At 43.3% G+C, this 20,579-nt stretch overlaps 1 protein-coding gene across 2 annotated transcripts in view; it reads left to right on the top strand.

Annotated features, from left to right (window-relative positions):
* The first annotated feature begins 8,899 nt into the window (after positions 1–8,899).
* Positions 8,900–20,579, top strand: part of XKR4 (XK related 4) — a 223,790-nt gene continuing 212,110 nt past the window's right edge. For both annotated transcript variants that reach the window (XR_002467809.3, XM_021555686.3), the window contains exon 1: positions 8,900–9,871. Coding sequence is in view for 1 of the 2 variants with exons in the window: in XM_021555686.3 (XP_021411361.1) it covers positions 9,033–9,871 (839 nt within the window). In the remaining variant the exon portion in view is untranslated. The remainder of the gene's footprint in view (positions 9,872–20,579) is intronic.

Here is a 20,579-nt window from a genome sequence, read left to right as displayed (position 1 = left end):
AATATAATTTTTATCTACAAATGTCATCAAAAGGACAACTATTGTAAGGTGTGGATGTGGTCAGTGTGAGCAATGGAATGCCAAATTATTCTTTTTTTTTCTGTTGACACTCCTACCACACTCACTGGAATGGATTTGAAATTGTATCCCCAGAGCCCACAGCTCACTCACTTAGTATCAGTATTCATTACACTGAATCACTTGGTTGTGATCTATTATGTGATTTGTTTCATTATTATGTGTTTCATTAATAGTTTGTAATACTAGCTCCCTTTGATGCCATTTCTGATTTATCAAGTGTAAATAATGCCTTTCTAATCTGTTTTTCTTTACTAAGAGTGATACCCTTCTTCTGCAGCTGCCTTCCATACTTGAATTATTTTCTCTACCTATACAGTGTCCAAATCAGGTTTTGGATTTGCTTTCCTGGATCCAGAGCTGTGCACACAACTCTCTAACCCTTTCAATAATGGGACCAGCACTGCAGAGGGCTTCATTTCAAGAGCATCATGAGTGCTCACAGCACACAATACCAGGGGATTACACTTGGATAAGAAAATGTGAAATATAACCATATAACCCTCCCCACTCAGGTCTTGCTTAGAAGACATTCCAGTTAGCATACCTATCTTGTGACTTGTGCCAAATCCCAAACATGCTTCTTCCATATGATGTGGGCTGTGTTTGGCACAGAAGTCACTCAATCTCTGTCCCTTGCCAGTGGGATGATTTCTGGAAAAAATTGCTGGCCAAAGACAGGGACATTACAAAGGTGCCTCCTCGTGTGCACTCTGCTGTTCCTGCACAGCAAGGGTGCTGCCCTGCTTTTTTTCTTCCCAACACCCTGTCCTGCCTATGGAGAGCCTGGGCAGATACTGACACTACTGATGCTTCCATGGGGAACAGAGATGTAGCATGGAAAAGAGACTGCCTGGGTCAACAAGTAGTCCAGGAATTTGACACACAGAGTAGCCTTGGAAGGAGCAGTGAGGTAACTGAATCAGTTGGAGCAGGAAAGGCTGTAGTGGAGAGAAGGTTTGACTTCTACTGCCTCTGTTGCAACCTGACTAAAGGACTGTGAAAGAAGGCAGGCTAGAAGATTTTGCTGCTATTATTATTAAACATTTGATTATGCACTGCAGACAAAGACTGAAGTTAAATATTAGCCTGAAGCTGAAATACTTACCCTGCAGACCATATCATAGACTCTTAAAAAAAACCCCTAAGTCTGAAAATGTCCATTAGAGTCCAGTTAACTGTATCTTTTTTCCTCATCTGCCTCTCCTCATATGCTGGTATATGTCTATTAATAGGTTGATCTAGATACATTTCTTCCCTTTTAAGCCCTTAAGTGTCTCAGTTTCTTTTGCTGCTGATGTTAAGGATTTGAAAAAAATATAATCATGTTCTGACTGGCTCATTGGACCATTTAATATTCTCCCAGCAACTCCAAGTACTGTTTTTCTGAAACTCATCATACATAAGAAAGGATTCCTTCCTTTTAAGTACATATGAGCAGTTGTATTGCATCTATCCATCCTGTAGTTTGTCAGTTGTGGAAATGGCAAGAGAATAATAAAAAAGGGAGTACCAAGTGCTCCTTTGAGTTCCTTTAGACATCTTGGATGAATGTCATCTATTCCTTCATTGTTAGTATTTATAAATGTCTATGCAAATATAAACCCCCTCTGCTCACATACAGTCTGAAATGGTCCTTTGCACATCTCCATGAAGAAAGGCAGTAGACTGGAAAAGTTCATAAAATCCTCTGTACTTAGCTGTGCAAAGTAGTGTCATAACTTTCTGTGCTGTGGCTAAACCCTTTTCTTTTGCTTGAATGAAAATAATTTAAACAGTGAATCAAAAAGGGGAAAGAAAATGGGACTTTAAATTTTTTTTAAATTTTTGCAAATTCTTAATTACATCTTACAGTGTCAGAAGGCATGTTAATATTTCCTTAGGTATTCTAGAAATGCTTTTCCATTTATCATAAAAGGTGATGTCCCTGATAGTTGGTTTCTGCATGCACAATAGCAGCAAAAGAGTTGTCAGCATTGTACAAGGTTGCAAGCTTGCTTCCTTGCTGTCTTCCTATATCTCTGTCTTCTCCTATAATTCCTTATATATTTATGTCTATCTTTGATTATATATTTTAATGCAAGCTATGAAGCAACCTGAAAGGTGACTGACACCCATTTCTAAATAATAAATGTAAACTTAAGAAATCCTGAGTTAAATCTTAAAAAAATCCCAAGAAATAATTCCTTCTTTCATAGGTAATTGAAAAATCCCTATGCTATCTTCAAAGCATGGCTATTCTCTTTCTGCTTAAACCTGGAATATACCTATTAATCTATCTGGAGTGTACAGTTGAATCTATTTATATGTTTCTAATGTTTAGACATCTGGCAATATAATAAAACAAACTACAGCCACAATTCACCATGAAATTTAAATGTGTGCCCAAAATATCTTTGCCTAAAGAATACAGATAAAAAAATAATTTCAACTGCTCTGATTTATAGTCTTCCTTAATTTAAGTGTACACCTAAGAACCCCTCAACATTGGGTCTCTGAGATCTCATGTGGAGTGTGTGTGTGTTTTCATTTTCACATTAACCTTGGCATGCTACAGAAAAGAGCCCAAGGTGTACCAAATAACACATATCAATATCAGGGTGTTATAAAGCAAAGTAACTTCAGAAGCCAGGGAACCTTCCAGAGTATTATTTATAATTGCAAAAGAGGACTAACATACGGAGATACTGGATTCATCCCTCTTTCGTAAATTTGAAAGTATAGAGTTTGGAAAATATTTTTGTATGAATCTACATGTATACCCATAAATAAAATAATCTAAACCTAAAGAAAGAAACCAATTGCTGTTTATATTTTTTAAAAATAGATAGTATTTTAATATTCATTTTCTAAACAGTGTAATGTATTTCTGATTTGTGATTATGCTAATTTGCTGAAATGTCCTAATTGAAAGGAAATGTATCCTTCCTTTGTAATGAAGTATTTCAGGTATCAGATCATACAGTGGCATGTGCCTGTTAGAATGAAGCTAGTTGGGCAAAAAGACAATGAAGTATTTTAGTACATAAATGTTAAACACACAGCCTAGATTACAACTTCCACTGACACCTGTGTGTATAGTTTAAACATGAATCTATTAAAAATATCTAAAACCTATGAACATCTTGTAGAATGGTTCCTACTTGATGGTCTGAAAGAAATTGATTTCATGTGCATCTGTGCCTGAGGGCACTGTATTAACATGGAAAAAAGAAATCCAGTTCTATGGAAGACATAGGAGTAAGACTATATCTGAATGAGTGAATGAGAAAATAAATATTCATCAGATTCTCCATCAGGTCAAACCAGTTTTGTGTCAAACACATCTAGAGAGAGGAAAGTGCAGTGCAGGAAAAGACTGGGTGACTTTGGGAGAGAAATAATATTAGACAGGAGTGAGGGGTGAAAGGAAGGGAAGGGAAGGGAAGGGAAGGGAAGGGAAGGGAAGGGAAGGGAAGGGAAGGGAAGGGAAGGGAAGGGAAGGGAAGGGAAGGGAAGGGAAGGGAAGGGAAGGGAAGGGAAGGGAAGGGAAGGGAAGGGAAGGGAAGGGAAGGGAAGGGAAGGGAAGGGAAGGGAAGGGAAGGGAAGGGAATCCCTTTTGAATTAGGACTTCTTTGTTTCTAAGAGGGGCTGCTCAGGAGCTCTGCTCAGCATTGCAAACCCTGCCAGGACACTAGGATTATGCACAACTCCTTCTTGATGCAGAACTACTCCCTAAAGGACTGCCTAGAGTAAGAAATGCAGGCTTTTGTGCCAGAACACTTCCAGAGGATGTCAAGTCCAGGTACAATGAGCTTACTCTAATGCTTTGGTTGGTCTGAACTAGAAGAAAGTGCAGAAACTAAAGCACTAAACTGAAATTGCCAAAAGTAATGCCAAACAAAATCAAATATATTTTGGAATAATTTTAAAGGATGCATGCAAAAATTGATTAGACCTATAGGGTATAATGATATTCTAATGGCAAAATGAGAGGGTTACAAACAAAAGTTTGTGTGCATTTTGAAAAGGCAGTATGTATAGCACAACTACAGAAGAGATGCACATCTTAGGATGTGAAGAACTAAAAGATACTTTAGAGTAAAGATAAGAGGATTGGAAGCTTGTTTCTTGGACATTTAGGTTTGAGTTGATAATGGTCTACAATGAAACAGAAGGACATGTACACACAAAAAGTATTCCTAAAGTAGATCAAGATTCTAAGGGTCAAAAAAGGGAAACAGTTGTAACTCAGAAAAAAACAAAAGCAGTGATACCCATAAAAATGTCTTTAAAGAAAGGAGAGGAAAAAGGAAGTAATGAATAAAATCTCCTTCAGAGAAAAACTAGTTTTACATGAGAAATGAATGTACTTGGTTGTCTGTTCTTGGTTTATGAAATATGTATTTATGTCTGCGATCTCATTTTTGTCCTTCAATTATATTTTGTAATTAATAATTTCTGAGATTTAGGAACAACATTGGCTTGCTGAATGCATGCTGTTTTGTACACAATGTGTATACAAACACTTCTGGCCTTGATACAGCTCCACAGAAGTTATGCCAGTCTAACAGAGAGGAAATTTGGTTCTGTTGTTATTATCATTATTATTATTTGGGATCCTTTTCATTTGTTATCTTTAAAGAGAGAAAACAAACCAGAAGACATTCCTCTTATCAAGTATCAAACAGCCTTTAATTTAAGTTTAAATGTTCATCTATTGCACTGCCTTTCTTTAACAGACAGCTATTGTTAATATGAAAATCAGTGTGAAAGAATATTATTTCCCTCACAAATGCAACAGTAGCTGAATCCAAACAGAGCAAAGCTAGCCAACCAACAAAAAAAGCAAAAAGAGGAGAGGAGAGGAGAGGAGAGGAGAGGAGAGGAGAGGAGAGGAGAGGAGAGGAGAGGAGAGGAGAGGAGAGGAGAGGAGAGGAGAGGAGAGGAGAGGAGAGGAGAGGAGAGGAGAGGAGAGGAGAGGAGAGGAGAGGAGAGGAGAGGAGAGGAGAGGAGAGGAGAGGAGAGGAGAGGAGAGGAGAGGAGAGGAGAGGAGAGGAGAGGAGAGGAGAGGAGAGGAGAGGAGAGGAGAGGAGAGGAGAGGAGAGGAGAGGAGAGGAGAGGAGAGGGGAGGGGAGGGGAGGGGAGGGGAGGGGAGGGGAGGGGAGGGGAGGGGAGGGGAGGGGAGGGGAGGGGAGGGGAGGGGAGGGGAGGGGAGGGGAGGGGAGAGAGGAGAGGAGAGGAGAGGAGAGGAGAGGAGAGGAGAGGAGAGGAGAGGAGAGGAGAGGAGAGGAGAGGAGAGGAGAGGAGAGGAGAGGAGAGGAGAGGAGAGGAGAGGAGAGGAGAGGAGAGGAGAGGAGAGGAGAGGAGAGGAGAGGAGAGGAGAGGAGAGGAGAGGAGAGGAGAGGAGAGGAGAGGAGAGGAGAGGAGAGGAGAGGAGAGGAGAGGAGAGGAGAGGAGAGGAGAGGAGAGGGATATAAATATATTGAAAAGAAAGTGTAAAACTGTCCCCCCACCCACAACAAATTGTCTTACAAACAGAACACCTTTCAGATTTACCTTTCAGACATATCTCAGGTCTGAACCCACTATGGTGAACTGAAGTCTTCCTGGAAGATGGGTCAGCTCTAAGTTCTATAAAATTCTATCCTTTAGTGAAGTGGTTCAGGGCAAATATACCAAAAAATTTGTCCCACATATAGAACAGGAGGGGAGGATGTAGGGACACTTGGGCCCAGCAGTAACCTTTTCCAATGGCAAGCAGTGGAGAAGTCTTAAGCAGGGTCCCATGACTACTGAAGATGATGTACACTGAGACTGACCCCATTTATGTTCCTAAATATCTCCTGCATTGCTCAGAGCCGCCTTCTGCCCTTTTAGCATGCTGGACCCTCCATTTTATTCTCTCCTTTCCAAATCTGAGACCTTTGAGTTAGTCTTTACCTGCAGCCCAAGCTATTTAGGTTAGGATTTCAGCTCTAGGAGCACAGTTGTTTCTCTACAGTCACTCATGTATCACACTATAACCTCCATTAAACATTTGTGCCATGTTTTAGACCTGTATATGTAAAACAGACTCAATTAAAGTAACCTAAAGTGTACAGTAAACTATTTTATTGAAGACATAACTACAAGAAGGCTCTGGGGAAATCTTATAGCACCTTCCACTACTTGAACGGGACTACAAGAAATATGGAGAGGGACTTTTTACAAGGGCATGTAGTGACAGAACAAGTGGTAATGGCTTCAAACTGACAGAGGGCAGGTTTGATTAGATATTAGGGGGAAAGATACTGTGCGGTGGTGAGGAACCAGAACAGATTGTTCCCCAGAAAAGTTGGGGAGGCCGTATCACTGGTAGGATAGTGATTCAAGGACAGTTTGGACAGGGCTTTGAACAACCTAGTCAAGTGGAAGGTGTCCCTGGCCACAGCAGGGGATTGGAACTGGGATTGGAACTGAATGATCTTTAAAGTCCATTCAAACCCAAACCATTTATGAAATAGAGTAACACTGAAAACTTGTTGATTATAAACCACAAACTTGCAGTTAAATTAGCTTTATCATTAAGAATTTCTCTGCATCCAAGGTAATCCTGGAATCATAGAATGAATCATAGAATGGTTTGGGTTGAAAGGGACCTTAAGTGAACATATTGTATTATACATAGGTGCTGACTGAATTATTAAAAGATATCTTGAGAAAGAAGCAATTTGTATTTCAAGTCTCAGGCAGGAAAGATCATGTAGATTGTAATGAGAATAAAATACTGGGTTCCAAAAGGAATAAAGTGCAGTAATACCATTGTAACAGAGACTGCATAGCAAATGTGTATTATTTAAGAACCATTATGTGACAATGTAATTAAAAGACTCTTGTGTGATAACATGCAAAATAACTAGTCAAATTAGTTTCATGAATGCTTTTCACCTTCCAAAGTTTGATTTTTGTGTGTTCAGCACTCTGAATACTGTAATGCGTGCTGCAGTCTTTTCTTGAAATCTGGAGTATATATCAGTAAAAGCTAATTTCCGAAAGGCAATTTTATACTTATCACGTACATTTAAGAGTTAGAAGGCAGATTTCTCAGCTGTCCATATGACTTCTTCTGTTTAATTAATGAAGTTAAAGGGACTATATTTAGTCACAGAGCTTAATGTAACACTACCCTATCAGTCTCACTGTCATTCCTATTAAGATATTCCAGCAACGTGGCTGAACAAACTCACTGCTCTATTTTAAGAAGGGAGAGGGCACGCTCATAAAATATTGCAGAGGTTTAAAAAAAAAAAATTAAAAAGGTGAAGAGGTCAATTAGTTGTTCATCCCGTATGGTTGAAGATGCAGGAGCACAGAGAGGGCGAAAGGGCCAAGGGTGGGCGGTAAATGCGCTCCTACCCCGCCAGCAGCCCGAGCCCTGTGATTCCCGTGTGACTCTCGGAGGCCGGATGCTGGTGGCCTCCCGTGACCGGGTAGCCACCGTCCACTTGTGTCCCCCGCCGGGCTCCGAGGGCGACGGCTGCCGCGGGCCGCCCGGGGGAGTCTGTGTTCCGCGGCTGAGAGCGGCGCCGGCTCCGCCCGGGACAGCTGCTCCCGACCTCAGCTGCTCCCCAGCCCCGAGCTGGGAGCTGCCGACGGAGCCGGCAACTGCTGCCGAAACACTCGGGTGAGCTCTGAGAAGCGACCGCGCTCTGTGAGTAGCCAGGGCTGCGAGAAAAGGGGCGGGGAGTGGTGAAAGGCGTCGTGAGTTCGCCTGGGGAATTTTACGCCTAAAATACGATTTCTCCAGGTGGCGGAATAAAGCGGTGTCTCCTCACCTTCCCCCGAACGCCTCTGAGGCAGCGTGAGTCACGGCACAACCCGAGAACTGCATCTCGCAGCAGCGTTTCACAAAGTTAGGGAAGCGTCGGCAGCGCTTCCTACGGGACGGCCGGGACAGCGGCCGCCGCCCCGCGCGGGACTCGCCGCGCCGGGCGCTCGGCGCGGCTCCGCGGTGCGGGCTGGTCCCGCTGCGCGCGTCGGGCGGCACGGCGGGGCATCGCCGCCCCTAGCTGCCCCCAGTCACCGCGCTGGGGCGGCAGCGGCGGCGGCTCCCCCCGGGGCCGAGAATGCCCGCTCGGAGGGAGAAGCCCGGGGGGATCCCCGCCCTCCTGGCCGCCCCGTCCGCACCCACACGCGTTCCGCCGCTCCATCCCCGCGCCGGCGGGGCAGACGCAACCCAAACTATTCGGAGGACACCGGAGATCGGCAGCGGAGCCGGCGGCAGAGCCGCGACCCTCTGCTCCCGCAGTCCCGGCTCCGGGGCGAGCCGGCCACACCCCACCTCTCCCCGCCGACCCGCTCGCTCGCCGCCGCCGTGCACACCTCCCCGGGCCGGGCAGCAGAGACACCGGCTCCCCCCGCCGCCGCAGGGCCGTGCTCCGCACCCTCGGGGCAGCGCCGCGCCCTCCCCTCCCGGCCGCCGAGCGCCCCCTTCCCCGCCCCTGCGCCAGTGCCGGTGCCGGTGCCGGGCGGGGGGCGGTGGCAGCGAGGGAAGAGGGATGAGGTCATCCTCTTTCCCGGCGTCAGTCAGCTGGGTGGTGGCGGCGGCGGGTGCGGGCGGAGGCGGGCGGGGAGGCGGGTGCGGGATGCGCTGCTCCGGGCAGCGCAGCCCTGCCTGCTCCCGGCTCGAGCGGAGCGCGGCGGCGGCGGCCCCGGCACCGCCGGCCCTCGCGGAGGCGGCGGCGGGGCGGGCGGGCTGAGCGCGGCTCTCCGCAGACAGGCGGCGCTGCGGACGCGGCCGCCGCGGAGGAGCCGCCCGCGGGCGCGCAGCCCGGCGCGGAGCGGGGACAGGGAACGCGGGGACCGGCGGGTCCGCGGCGGCGCAGGGCGGGAGGCAGGAGTCAGGAGGCGGAGGAGGAGGAGCAGGAGGAGGCGCGGGATAAAGGAGCCCTCGCTGCTCCCGCTCGCTCTCCAGCGGGGCTGAGAGAAGCATCATGGCCGCGAAGTCGGACGGGCGGCGGAAGATGAAGAAGGGCGGCGAGGTGGCGTTCACGCCGCTGCAGAACTCCGAGCACTCGGGCTCCGTGCAGGCGCTGGCCCCGGGGCTGCCCGCGGGCGCCGGGCCGGGCGGCGGCAGCGACGACGATGAGGCGCCCGGGGGCGGGTGCTGCAGCGGCGGCGGCGGCGGGGACGGCTCGGGCGGCGGCTCCCGGTGCTGCTGCTGCTGCTGCAGCGGCGGCAGAGGAGGAGACGGCGGAGGGGGCGGTGGCGGGGGCTCCCGGGGCTCGGGCGGGGGCTCGTCCTCCTTGTGCCTGCGGCTGGGCAGGGAGCAGCGGCGCTACTCGCTGTGGGACTGCCTCTGGATCCTGGCCGCCCTGGCCGTGTACTTCGCGGACGTGGGCACCGACATCTGGCTGGCGGTCGACTACTACCTGCGGGGCCAGCGCTGGTGGTTCGGGCTCACCCTATTCTTCGTGCTGCTGGGCTCCCTCTCCGTGCAGGTCTTCAGCTTCCGCTGGTTCGCGCACGACTTCAGCACCGAGGACAGCGCCGCCGCCGCCGGGCACTGCCCCGCCGCCGAGAGCAAGCTGCTGGTGAGCAGCGGCTCCGCGGCCGCGGACATCGACGCCGCTCGCCCCAGCACGCCGCAGAGACAGGCGTCCACCGCCAGCAAGGGCAACGCCACCAACAGCAGCAGCAACAGCAGCAGCAACGCCGCCGGCAGCGGCGCCGCCGGTCCCCGCGCTGGCGGCGGCCGGTCCGCGTCCTGCGCCTTCTGCATCTGGCTCCTGCAGTCGCTCGTCCACATCCTGCAGCTGGGGCAGGTCTGGAGGTGAGGAGCAGGGCGAGGGCGGTGCGGGGCTGGGGGCTTGAGCCCCTGGCGACGGGGGAGCACGCCCGGCCGCGGGCGGGACTGCGCCCGGCGAGCGGCCGCCTGCCCCACCTCGGGGTTCCTCCTCGGGACAGCGGCCCCGGCCCTCCGGGCCGTCGGGGTGACCGGGCTCCCGCAGGGCTGACCGGGCGCGGGGTGCCGCGGGGAGTCCCGCCGGGTCCCGCAGCGTCCTGTGCTGCACAGGTGACCGCGCCGGGAAGCGCCCGGCTGCCTCCAGCCCGCGCAATGCCAGGTGCCCAGAACCACCTGGGAAACCTACGCCGGAGACTCGGTAAAATAAGGGAGCCGGTGGGGAAAAGCGGGCATACCCCGGTAATGCACATCTCCTGGTCTCCTCACATGCGGCCAGCACACCGTTGCCGCTAGCAGGGAACTTCACTGTCAGTGAAGTTACTTTCCCGTAACGCCCTGATGCCGTGTTTTGAGATTTATGTGTACAAATGCTGCAAAGTCATCTCCTTGCTATGCATATCCATTCTCTATATACGTGATATATTATAGGAACATATTCTAAATCAAACTTTTGAGTGGCAGTTCTCAAAACCATCTGCAAGTGACATACTCTGTATTATGGAAAGGATGTGCTGAAGTGGGTTGGGAAAGGCAGTTGCTGGAAAAGGAGATGACATCATAGTTTTCAAAAGTAAAGTTTGCCTTCAGGTTTAGCAGTTTCTGGGGAAGATTCATATGGAGGCTGAATGCCCTGCAAATACATTTAATGCTGCCTGAAAAGTGCAGAGTTCAGAAGGCATAGTGTATAAAGAGGTAAAACTTTCACATAAAATTTTGGAAGATAGATGCTCTGTTGAAGAAGGTCATGCAGTAGGGCAAGTGCACTAAAGCAACAGTGGAAAATACTTTCTGTGTTTCTTGTCTGATGCATGGAAAGAAATTATGTCATCCTTCTGTTTTGGAAACACTTGGGACTTTTCACAACTACTTCATTAGGGAGTTTAATTTGTTTTTACTGTAAGCTTCTAATGCTGGCACTTTAAATATCTGTCTCATCCTTTTGGGCAGAGTCTGTCTTTTTTGCTCCATCAGCACTGTATCCAGCTCAGTTCTGAATGTGGCCCTTTAGCATCAAGGAGTCCAAGTGCTGCTAGGTAATTGACCAAAGATCTTGGAATGCCACAACTAAGTACCTTTCGCTTAACAGAGTATTTGGTTCATTGTAACAAATTCAATTTTCTAAACTTGTGAAGCTAGCTAAAAGTTACAGGTGTGTTCATATTAACAATTACATGACTAGAAAGGGAAGAATATTTTGAACAAAAAAATGATGCTTTGTTTCAAATCTTGAATGCCTGTATGCTCCTTTATCTTCTACCCTCTACTTTGTTTAGCACAAGTTAAGTTAAGGACTTTCTGAATGTGATGGGTTTTTGTTTTTGTTACCCTACAGAGAAAGGAAAGTGACTACAGTGGCTTAAATTGTACTTAGAAATTCATGTTGTTATTCATACATATAAAAGTCAAACAGTGTGGATCATGCTGAGTGATAGAGAAGAGAGTTTTACAAGGTCTGGTGTCACGACTCTGTATTGGAGAACACAAAGAGCAGGGAGGGCTGTGGGTGGAGCAGGGTGGGATCCAATACTGTACAGCACTTCTGTCAGACGAGGCGTCTGGGGTTTAGAGCTCTCTGGCTGCTTGCTTTTTGATGAAGTACAGTGTCTTTTAACATAATATTTCCTCCTTGCAAAAGCACCTAGTCCTCTATAGTTAAAATTAGATGAGTCTCTTTTGATCATATGTAGCTTTTCTTCATGTTTTATGTGCAGCAGTGTAAGACTACTGGAATGTTAAACTGATGAGGTATGTTAGGACATTATTTATGATTTAGCCTGTTACACTTTTATTTTTTTCAGTGAAACAGAGCCGTCAAATTGCCTACTTGTCAGTAACTTTGTAGTATTTATTTACAGTTTTCCACAAACTTAGAAATTATATGGTCAGCAGTATGGAGTGCTTCACATCAGCACTTCATAATTGATTAAAGTGGCTCCATTTTAATTCTCTACATATATTCTTGATTAGGGAGAGCCTTTGGAGACAGCTACAGCTAATAATCAGTCCCAAAGAGAAGAGGTCACATCAAACCCTGAGAAACTCTGTACATAAGCATGGTGTCAGAACTAACATGATCTGTAGAAATTTTCTGGAAACAGCATCTCTAATCGGGCACTTAATAGTCCAGAAATTTTACCCCACTGTGTAACATTGGCACTGCCTTGAGAAAATAGCTCAAGCTATTTAGGCTGAAAGATGATCTAAAGTGTTTTCCAGTTGCCTGTGTTTGGAGACTTAACTCCTCCTTTGACACAGCTGAACAGACCGTGCTAAGCTGCCTGTGTGAGCCCCACAAGTGCACACGTGCTGGGGTCACCATCCCAACAGGTGACAAAACCTGTTACCCTTTGTTCAGTGCCTCTCATTATGTTTCTTCTTAGCTTTCAGATTTTTCCTTCTATTTTTCTTTTGCCCCTGGTTAAAGCTCTCCTTCAACTACATTTAAATTTTCTGTTACTTGTTGCAATGAAACTCCCACAAGTAAAAATGACAATAATATATCTGTCCTTTATAATGGAATGAGGATAAAGTTTGCTTGTGCCTGATTCTCAAGCTACTGAAATTGGTGATAATTTTGTTTTCATGTGGTATTTGTTGTATTTTGTCTTCTCTTAAAATTAATTGAATCCTGAGGTCTTCAATTTTCCTTTGTTTGTCCCATTGCCAAAGGTTTTGGGGGCAATGTTGTCAACTGCTTGTTTAAGGAAACCATCCTGAGGAAAGAGCAGTACAACTGACAATCTCAGTGCTCTTGCTATACTTGAATTAAATAAAAAAGTTGTAAAAATGTGGTTTTAATGATTAATTCTGTCAGAATGACTTTTAACACTTTCAAAGCTTTTCCTCTGAGATTAATTTTTTGTTTACAAACATACTGAAAGCCAGATCATTGAAAATTATTATGTGTTTATTTTAACTAAAATGTGCTAATGGGAAATGAATGAGGTCTTTAATGTGATATGGAACAATTTTGAAGTAAGCAATCTAAAATTACTGAAACAGTTTTTATTCCTTGAGTGTGAAAAAGAGGAGCTGCAGGAGCAGCTAAGCTGCCAATTAGTTCTGAATAAAATTGTATTTTTTTTTCTTTTGAAATTGGTCTAACTTCTCCCCAAAAAAATTTGGAATATCAAATAGTTCATTTTTGAAGAATATATATATATACATATATATATATTTCCCCTCTGTGGTTTGGCTGTTCATGGACCTCCTGATAGCAGTGTCCACCTTTTAAAATTCCAGTGAAATCTCTGAGGATCTGCTTGCCACAGCAGAGTGCAGGAACTATGCATTTTTTAGCAGCTAATTTCATGGTAAAATATGATCACTGATGACATTCTGCCTTGAGATAGATACACATGTTTCCTTATCCTTGCTTCTGGGGTGTTCTGCTGTTTACCAATATTTGGCCATGGAAACCACACTTGGAGCCCTCTTGTCCCAGGGAGGTGCTGAGAGAGATCTCTCTTATTAGTAGACTCTGGGGGGTAGGCAAGACACAGGGTGGTTTGCACAAGGAGGATGCAATACACAGGTTGTTTCTATCCCAGGGAAAGGAAAAAATGAAAGTGTGTGCTTTTAGAGTCTGTAAGGAGCTCTGTAGTGGTATATAAGCCAGTAGGATTCAGATGAACTGTTGCCCTTTGAGCCTGGCCTGAGAGTGTGTAACCACTGCCCTTGAGGATCCCTTTGGTTCACTAAACTTCACAGGCTTTGCCATGACTTTCAGATTTTGCTCTGGATAGCAGAACCTTGTGACTGGATGTAAGACATCAGAGCATTCATCTGGCATCTGTGGAGCTTTAAAAAATTAAAAATTTTAATTAAAAAAAAAAATCTGGCTGAAGTCCCTGTGGTCTGGCAGGATTCAGAAAGCCATGCTTCTGAAGCTGGGTACAGGGATCCTGTGAGCAACCCCTGGGAGGAGTGTGGGGTGGGAAGTTGAGTGAACAACAGGAGGAGACTGGAGGACTTAGTGGACTTAGTGGTGCCTGGATAGAAAGAAGTGGCTCTCTGAGACATTTCCTGTGCCTTGCAGCAGGGTGGTGTGAGCAGGCTGCCTTGGTGCTTGGGAGTTCCCACAGTGTCTGTCATTTTGTCTGACAGGCTGCAGTCATAGTGCCTGAAAGGGAACTGTCATGTTTCTGTAGCTAACAAAGCCAGAGGAAGGGTGAATCATTAGAAAGAAAAGGACTGGAAATTACCCTTTAAAATTATTTCTGGATAGCTGAAGCAATACTGAGCTAATTAAGTATATCCCTCACAACAGAGTAAGGGGGTTTGACTGAGACTTCCTAGCTCTATGGGAAACCACCTAGAGAAGGAGGAGGACACACCAAGTTACTTACTTATCCTTCCTGGTGGCATTGTCCAGGATCAGTGTCTTTTCCTAAGTGGATCCCATTCCCTGAGAAATGATGCTATAGATTGTCTATATCTGCTTATGTGTAGTACAAAGAAGCTGTTATTTTCCTCATCCTTCCTGGTTCTTATTCAGAAAAAAAAAAAAAAGGAGCTGGAGCAAGGTTGTAAAGGTGATGTCAGATTCTGAGACCAGGGTGAGTTGAAATTTCTCTGGTGCCCTGTGGAAACATTTTTCACAGGTCTGGATCGTCTGCTAAAGAAAGAAATGTCATTGCTTATGCTCATAAGCTTCACTTCTGCAATAACTTGACACTTTTAGAAGTAAAAAAGTAAAAAAAAAAAAAAAAAAAAAAGGAAAAAGGGTGTCTGCTCTGCATGTGAGAAATCCTGACGACTTCTTTGTGTGCTCACCACTGAGCATGACTGACACCCTAAACTGGAAGGGCGAGCGAGGAAGTTCAAATTAAGAAAAGCATTATTAGTCTTAGCTCAACTCCAAACTTAATTAGGTTAATTTCTTTTTTGCACTTTTGGTCTACATAGTAGTTTTTGACACTTTTATTCAGTAGCAATGTAGGAGTTTGGTGTAGTTATGTGGTCAATAATTCCAGCTGCCACTGGACTTCACGCTACGATGTGATAATATCTCAATCTGACACCAGTTTTTCTCACTGTTTTGAAATCTGCCAGATAATTTGTCACATGGAGTCCAAATTTATGAATCATAACCATTTCCTAGACAAGATTATTGCATATCCTCCCCATCTGTCTCTTAGTGTAGTGAAATGCTGCCACTCAGCAATGCCATATTTCTTTTCTTGAGATACTGCAGTGCTTGAGTTAAGATCCTACTGACTAACTATTTTGCTTGCTGTGTCTTTAGGTCTCAGGAAAGGTTATGGCCTGTCAAAAACAGGAAATAAAGTTGTGGATTTTTTCCCCTCTCAGCAGGATTAGAAGGGGCAGCCCAGCCTGTAAGTGGTCTGACCACATTTAAACTTTTGGTAATCTATTCATCAAAATAAATATTCAAAAATTTTTACTCTTTTCATTCCCTTTTTTTTTTTCCCTTTATTTTTTTCTTCTCTTTTCTGAAGACAGTGATATGCAGATAAAATCTGTGCCTTTCTTCTTTTTTTTTTGAAACACAGGAGTGAAGCTTTACTATGTTCTAAAAAATCTCTTACAAGTCTGCATACAAATCAGATTTGGTATTCAGTTTATTCTAATAACCTTAGCTATGTGTAAAAGATGCTGATGTACTTTTGAAGAAAGATAGTGTACTTTAATAATTAACATGCGTTCTCTCTGTAGAGAATATTTATCAGTTACATAAGTTTTCAGATTTTCAAAAGACCGCTTAAGCACTGATTTCTGATCACACAACTGGCTTAGCAGGAAAACTAATATTTTATACACAGAATGCTTTCTAGAAACTTATATATGAGAAGAATTTATATTTGCCTTTTTCCAAGAGTGGAAAATTGGTAAGATTACAGGGGTTTGTGTTTCAGAGGATTTGATGTCACCATATATAGATATTATTTTAGAGTCCTCTGGTGCTGTGAACAAATGACTATATGTACATTCCATTAATTCAAATAAATGCATTACATCATAATTTGTTTCTAAATGTTATAACCTTGCAGAAGGTTCTTGCAACCAGATGAAGGGTTTTTTTTTGTTTGGTTTTGTTTTTTATTGTTAAAATTTCTGTTACTTACATCAGAGAAAGTATTTATTTCTGAAAGGTCAGTTTGTATGGCCACATCTCTTGTGGGAAAGCAAGAACGTGTAACATCACAGCATAATCTGTAGCCTCAGTTATCCTCCTTCATTCTTTAGGTTATTTGCATCACAGTTTAACTTGTTCAGAAGAGTATTCTCCTTGTCAACTGGCTTAGTCATTGATATTTGTCCATAAGAACTGACTTGGCCACAAAGATACAAATGTTCTAATAAAACTAAAATTAAATCAATTCCTCTGTCACTTGGTGTTACCTTATTCTTCTGTCTCTCTGTTCCAATTAAGTAGCTTTTAATGTATAGCAGATAAATCACAACAGTGACTTACATTTTCAGTAAACAGGTTGTTTGGGAGGAATTTGTCAGGCGTAGACAAAATCAATAGCTCTTTTACTTGCACTTCAAGAAGAAATTTTTGTTTGCTAAAGTATATTTACAAAGTGCTACCTTTTTTGTCAACTTTAGCACAGCTGTCAGTTGTATGCATTATGTTGAGTGAATAGAGGCGTGGAAGGGGCAAACAGGCTATAAAAAGAACCACTTTGATTTACTTGATTTTTACAATGAAAAGAGGCTACATGAGGGAGCATGTAGAAAAGGAAGAAGGTTCTGAAAAGGCATGGGAATATCAATTAATACTCCTAACTATGTACCTAACTCCAGTTGGTTTCCTTTCGGGCACTGATCAAGGAGGAATTGTTTGAATAATTTCCTATGTGACTGCTTGAGAAACTGTAGAAGCAGGCAGGCAAACAGAAAATTCTGGGAAAATCCACACTAAAAATATTAGATACACAGAGAAAATGCTAGATAAACTCTGACTGCAGTGAGTAGTCATCTGAACAATGATAAATAAAAATGGGAGATATCAGTCTGGAATAAGCTGACAGGAAAGAGAGTACTCTAAAACATCTTTTCATAAATTGTAGAATTAAAAAATAATAGGTCTTGGGTATATATTTTTCCAAGAGGTTTTACCTGAATTTTCTGACAACCATAACATGAATTATCATCTCCCTGTGGGCTCTGGTTGCTGAAGTGGTTTCTTATCACTCTCCTTCTCATTCTGTTTCCCTGCCTGAATGGTTGAAATGGGTTATAATGTACTTTCTCCCTAAAGATAAAATAATTGCTATTTTCTGTTAGTATTTTCATTACCTTTCCTTTGACAACAAGCCTGTGTTGCTCAGTATGTTCATGGTAAAAGGCTTGTGTGGCAAGCCATATAAATCTTTTTGATTGGCAGGGATAATCAGTGGGGGTGGTTAATGTTATCAATCACAAATGATTTGATGTCACGAGTTGGAACACATGGAGCAAGACTGTTTTATGGGGTGTTTCCAAAGGAATTTTAGCAAGCAATGATATGACAGGTATATCTACTTTTTGTTCTTCTAAAGGTGGAAGGTGTGACTTAGATGAGACTAATGTACAAAGGATGGTGCCAGAGAAAGATGCAGATGTTTTATGGTAAATAAAAAGTGAATTAACCTACAGTTGGATGGACAGTTTTCCTTATCTCTGTCAGCAGTTATATATCGGATTGGTTTCTGCCCTTAAAAATGAAGGTTAGCTTTGCCAAAGTTTTCATGTAAACATCTGATGTATTCCAGGATCCCGCCAACTTCTTTGAGTGACACTTTCCCATGGATAGTACATAGGAGCAGTAGATTACTTCCTGCAGGACCAAGGAAAGTACCTTTAAATATCAAGCACCAGACATCAGCTATCTGTAGCAAGATCTATACATGCATAGAAAGCAATGAAAGCCACTATGCTGATATTTTCACATTTTAATAGTGGCTTGTGTGGAATGATAAGCTTTGTCATTATAAATGTGTGTGGGCTTTTATCTAAAGGAAGGGAATGGATGCAGTTGTGTCTTTTCTTATTATTCTTCAACCCTAACCTTTATAGTCTCACTTTATATGGAAATATTTATGTGAGATAGATCTATAATAGGAATTTGCTCTGAAAGCAGAATTTAGATGTTCTTCAGGCATATAGACCTGAAAAGATGACCTAGAAAATTTGGCCTAGCAGCCTTGTAAGGAAAGCCTTTTTACTGTGAGGGTGACAGAGGAGTGGAGCAAGCTGCCCAAAAAGTTTGTGAAATCTCCTTCTTTGCAGATATTCAAAACACGCCCGAATGTGATCCTATGCAACTTGCTCTGTGAACTTGATTTAGCAGATGTCTTGGACTGGATGGTCTCCAGAGGTTCCAGAGGTCCCTTCCTAGCCCAAACATTGTTATTCTGTGATTCTATATGAAGCTACGTGAGGAACTTAAACATAACGGACCATAATATTCAACTTGAAAGCTGCCTAAAGGCTTGTATTCCTGCCTTTTAGCTGTGTTCAGAACCTCCCCAGCACACACAGCCTGAGTTCCTCCTCATTTGAGCCCACTGCAAACCAGATGCTAGGCTGCAGTGGCACCAAAATCCCTTAGTGGATCCAGTTGGCAAGTGTTTAAACCTGCTTTATGAGCAATGACAAGCTTATATCCCCAACCAATATTGCAGACTCAGCCTTGTTTTATAGTACTGCAGAAATGTCCTTTGTGATTAGAATATTTGCTCAGGTTTTAGGAGATTTGAGTCCGCTGCCCTTTCCAGCTGTGAGGTGTAAATTCTTGTCTCCCTGATTGGTTTCTGCACTGATGCTTAGGCAAGGCTGGATGGGGACATTCCCTGCCCTTCCTTGCTGGAGTTGTGACATAACACTGACAGAGAAAGGTCATGTTTGTGAGGCCACAGAAGAAGACCTAATAAGGCCTTGTAATGAGATCAAAAACAGATTTCCCTTTCTTCTTTACAATTTAATTTTTTTCCTACCTTTTTCCACCCTTTAACCTTCTCTCTCTTACCCTAAAAGTACACTACCAGTATTTCTGTTTACAAACATTCATACTTCATGTATAGTATAACCACAAAGAGCACCATAATACAGATTTCCATGAAAATGCCTGCTTAAGCTTGTAGGAGTAGCTCCAGATTAACTGAATTAGCTGTAGGATTAGTTTATTCATTTTTTTTTTCATCAACCTTTCTTTGTCATCTGTAATCAATCTTAGAAAAAGAGATAGAAGAAAGTTGTTTTTGATGTATGCACCCTGTAGTTGTTCTACAATTTTTCTCTGCCATTTCTTGCAAAAGTGAATGAAATAACAATTATAAAACTGCAATTTAAAAATTGTTTGAGTTCCTGGTTCTTGCTCTGAGTTGATTTCCTGATACCATTTTTGTAGTTGATTTTTATCAACATAAGCAGAAATTTTGTGGCTGAAATAAAACCCAATCTTCATGTCCTAGCTTCTTATTTCCCAACTCACCTCAAGCTCCACAGCAAGTGGAGCCCAGCTTTTCAGTATGTATAATTTTGGTTGTCTTTTGGTTGCCTTTATTCTGTGTTTCACAAATTAAGAACTGTAGCTCCCCTTTACTTAAATGGAGTGGAGTTTTTTATATTATTTTTTCTTAAAAGAGAAGGATATTTAAAGGCTCAGTTTAGGTATTCAAAAGCTGAGTGCACTTCTGAAGATGTTATTATTTATTTATTTATTAATTATTTATTTATATTTGCAGTCTAGTCTATGGATATTATGAAAACTTATTTTTGTAATATACTTTGAGATATTCAGATGGAAAATGATCTAGGTAGAAACAATTCAAAATCAATTATCATTTCAATATGTCTGTCAAAACAGGTTTTAAGTTAAATATGTTGAAAACATGAGCATCTTTCTATAGTGGAGAGTATTGAGCAATTAAAGTAAGATTTTTATACTTTAAAGATTTCTTTCCACAAGGCTTTATGCTTATTACACCCAGAATATGCTATATAGCTTAAAAAAAGTTCTGTCCTTCACTCCATTTCCTTCACCTACTACTTTTGTTGCTTCAGGTTAGCTTACCCCCTTATCTTTTGAGCTCTTTTCCTTGTTTGTTAATTTGCTTTTTAAGCTGGATTCAATATGCTGTGGAAAACTGTCCTAAGGGTTAGGAATTTTTCTAAATTAAGTGGAGGAGCTAGAATCAACTTCAACCTTAAGCTTCTGAGCACCAGACATTTCAGCTTCAGAAACAATGATATGTGTGGGTGATAGCAGACAAATAGGCTGACGATAGAGCATTAGCATAGTATTGGTGGAAACTGGACTAAATGCAGAATTATTGAAAAAAAACCATAAGTGTAAACAGAGCTCATAAAATATTAAATGGATATGTTAAGTAAAGATTTGGTACTTGTAGGAGATTAACCCAAGTGAAGCCAAATACAGTGCAGAGGATAATTAATGTGGCAGAGAGAACTCAATAATAATGGCTTTGAACTTTTACAATTGTGTGTTAATGCATGTGTCAAAAGGAAGGATTGCATTTACAGTCAACAACCATTTGTTAGCAATTTTTACCACACAGGCAAATTAAGAACTCATGATAACATTGTATGAAAATTACCTTTC

The sequence above is a fragment of the Lonchura striata genome, chromosome 1 (assembly GCF_046129695.1).
Source record: "Lonchura striata isolate bLonStr1 chromosome 1, bLonStr1.mat, whole genome shotgun sequence".
Taxonomy (NCBI): Eukaryota; Metazoa; Chordata; class Aves; order Passeriformes; family Estrildidae; genus Lonchura; species Lonchura striata.
This window is presented reverse-complemented; position numbering and strand designations above follow the sequence as displayed.